General features: G+C 37.4%; 1 protein-coding gene across 1 annotated transcript; it reads left to right on the forward strand.

The window, feature by feature from the left end:
• Window positions 1-1,355: 1,355 nt before the first annotated feature.
• LOC116171683 lies at window positions 1,356-3,010 on the forward strand. Its single transcript, XM_031488651.1, has 2 exons — window positions 1,356-1,423; window positions 1,470-3,010. The coding sequence occupies exon 2, from the start codon at window positions 1,516-1,518 to the stop codon at window positions 2,995-2,997; it is 1,482 nt and encodes a 493-aa protein (XP_031344511.1). The 5' UTR covers window positions 1,356-1,423; window positions 1,470-1,515; the 3' UTR covers window positions 2,998-3,010.
• The last annotated feature ends 315 nt before the right edge of the window (window positions 3,011-3,325 follow it).

Genomic DNA, 3,325 nt, shown 5'->3' on the forward strand with positions numbered 1-3,325 from the left:
GGCATTGAGATTCTTTTGTTACTGGTCTAATAGGGTCATAAACCATTGTATATAAGTATAATGGTCATTAGGTGTTAATATTTTCCAGGTAAAAGTGCTACCTGAGTTGCCTATCGTCATTGTATGGAAGGTATTGCATTTCTTCCGTCGCTATATTTTATATAAACTTTTGAGTAAAAATTACGTTTTATTTCATAATTTGAAGCAGTTCGTAATATATTTTTTTAATCCACTTAGTTACTAAATAAATTGTGCGGATTTACTTTTTAAATATTTTTTTTACTAAGGCCAGTATTCGCGTTCTTAGTAAATTCAAGATTATCGTTTATACACGACTTAAATAATTTTATCAAAAAAATAAATCGCTACATTTAATGACTTTCTATATCTCTATCAATTTCCGATAAGACCTCTAGTTAGAATTAATATTTGGGCTTCAAAAATTACTCAAAAGTTTCGACTTTTATTGCAAATTTCAGTGACCATTGTGTGTTGCCTATCCTCTATCCCTAGCCCCCTTTACCAGTTCGCGTTTCCGTAGCCAACCGGCCCTGAATACTGCCACTTTAGATGTCGCTGCTTGTATTTTTTCCCAAATTTGGTGTGTATAGGGTACGTCAAAATTGCAGTGTCGAATCTGGGACCTCTAAGATCACTGCGAAACATTGTTACAGTTCACAGACGTCAATGATAAAGTGTAGTTGTAGGTAATAGTTTTCCGATCCTTCATACTAAATAATCTAGACCTAAATTATTTTCCAAAAGCTTAAGGTTTCTCAGTGCATGCTTCCAACACACGTAGGTACGATGCGAATACTATCTACTTTGGGTCATCGTAGCTTTGGCAATAGCAGGTATCAAAAATGTAGAAATACCAACCTACTTACGGCAAATTATAAGGCGTAATTAAGTAATCACGTCTTCTATTGTCAGACATTTTACACCGTCGCAATCCCTTGCCAGCCACCCTTAAAATTCAAGAACTTGTAACTGTACTGTAGCTGAATTCTATTCATGATGTTACTAATAACTATTAAAAGATGTGTTCTCAGTTGTCAGGAAGTTTTTCATGGTACCATAGTAACATGAAGAAAATTCAGATAGTATAAAGTTTTCAGCTTTTCCACCTATGTGTACCAAATTTGGTTTAGGCGGAAATGAGAGTACAGACAGACCGATCGACATCATCGAAATTTTGTTTGATTCGTATTCCTGGTGCTTCAAAACGTGTATATCCGTTAAAAAAGTGGGGGGTCATTTTTTACCCCCATACAATCCCTTCGATACTAACGTGCGGGTGGTAAAAATTGTAGTAGACACAAAATATATTCATTTTTCTGATCGAAGTATCTACCCGTTTTTGTTTTATTTACAAACAATTATTGTTTCGCGAATTTTTAACGCGTCATTTCCATACATTGAAGTAAGTTTCTAAATTTCCAGCAACATTTATTATTTTGAAGTTTTAGTTTTTAATTGCAATGGATTCTACTGAACTGCTATCCGATTTACCCGATGAAATTGCAAACGCTTCTCTATGCTCGGCATGCGAAGGGTACATATCATGTGGCCCAGTCAGTTAAGGAGCTAAATGGTAACTTCATTTGTGGACGCTGCCATGAAACTGAACCAAATGCTGTTTCGCAACTTTGCTACGAACGGATGATGTCAAATTTTACATTTCCATGTCGGTACGACAAGGAAGGGTGCACTGATCGCCTTCGTTTCAATTCGAGTTTGGAGCATGAACGAAAATGTCAGTATCGCCCAATAGTTTGCCCTTCAGTACTAAAAAAAGCGTGCACTCAGTCTATTCCTGCTTGCCAGTTGTACACCCACTTTATAGAGGCCCACAAAGACTTAATCAGCAATGATGGTCAATTTAAAATTCATTTAGACGAGAAGACAAGGTACAATGCCCTAATGCTTCACGACGACAACACAGTTGTGGTAAAATATTTGTATGACGACGTTGAAAGACGTTTGCACTTGGAAGTTGCCTATGTATCCAGTGATGAAGACTCTCTCTATTACCAACTCCAGCTCATAAACGGTACAAATTACGATAATAGTTTGAGCCTTTCTCAGCAAGCCTGTACATTATACGAGACCCAAGGAATCACTTCGACAAACTGTGCGGTTATCGACCTGGAGATGTACTTAGCTGTTCTGGAAAATCCCCCATCATTAATTCTGAAAATATCACTTACGTCTCTTGTGGAGTACTCGACAAGGAGTGGTTCTGAAATGCAAACTCTTCAATTAAAGGCTCTTAGACATTCCAGTAACGAAAAAGAAGAACAATCGGAGCCAAGTGAAGCGTTTGTCAATTTGGAGAACTTCCTTTGCCACGCGTGCAAATCAATTACATCGACACCAATGTACCATCCCTCCGAGGATATCTCCCTACAGTATTGTGAATCTTGCCGAGAGGATGACATGATACAGTCATACGAGGTGAATGGGAACGATAATTATCCGTGCCGTTGGAGAGGCTGCACCTTTTTGGGAGACATAAACAGTGTCTTTGATCATATTAAGACGTGCACGTTTAAGAAGTACATATGCCCATTTTACACCTCCTGCGAGAAAATGTCTTTTAAACACAACCAATTTGAAGCTTTCATTAAGCACTTAAAGTTGCATTCGACATATTGTCCGAACCCCGAGTCGATTACCATTCAACTCTTCGATAGAAACTCGTCTCCATCCGATTACGTTGAAAAGTCCTATTTTACGGGTGTAGGAAATGAAGCTGTCGTTTTTAAATGCGCTATCGAACCACATAAGTGTAATTGGACCTTGCGCTGCGTTTTACCGGATAAAATTGAGGCAACCGTCTTTTTTAGACATGACCATTGTAGGTTTACGTCCAAGGTTTTTACATACGATACACAGAGACTTGTGGACCTTAGTAAAGGAGGCATAGATTTTCCCTTATGTTTTACAGAGTATCCTTGTTTGACTGCTGTTATTAGTCTCAGAAACACCGAATAAATTGTAATTATTTTGTAGTGAAATTCTTGTAATAGGTATCTGTAAAATTCTTGGTATAGGTTTAGTTTTTGTTTGGAGAGGGATTGAGTGAATAAGTTACAAGATAATTTAATGACTTGAATTTTAATGAAAACCTTTGATTTAACCTCAATGCCCTCAAAGGTAGGTACATGATTTGTTAGGAAGAACTCCATTTAACTTTTGTGCGTGAAAACATACGATTTATAAGCCAAGTATAAAACCGAGAGGAGTGAAAAGAACACATTTTTTGGTATAACTCTTTCCGTAAGTGGCACGTAAAAAATTCTTCCCTTGCGGCCAACCTGGA

This window comes from Photinus pyralis, unplaced genomic scaffold (genome assembly GCF_008802855.1).
Source record: "Photinus pyralis isolate 1611_PpyrPB1 unplaced genomic scaffold, Ppyr1.3 Ppyr1.4_LG5, whole genome shotgun sequence".
Lineage (NCBI taxonomy): Eukaryota > Metazoa > Arthropoda > Insecta > Coleoptera > Lampyridae > Photinus > Photinus pyralis.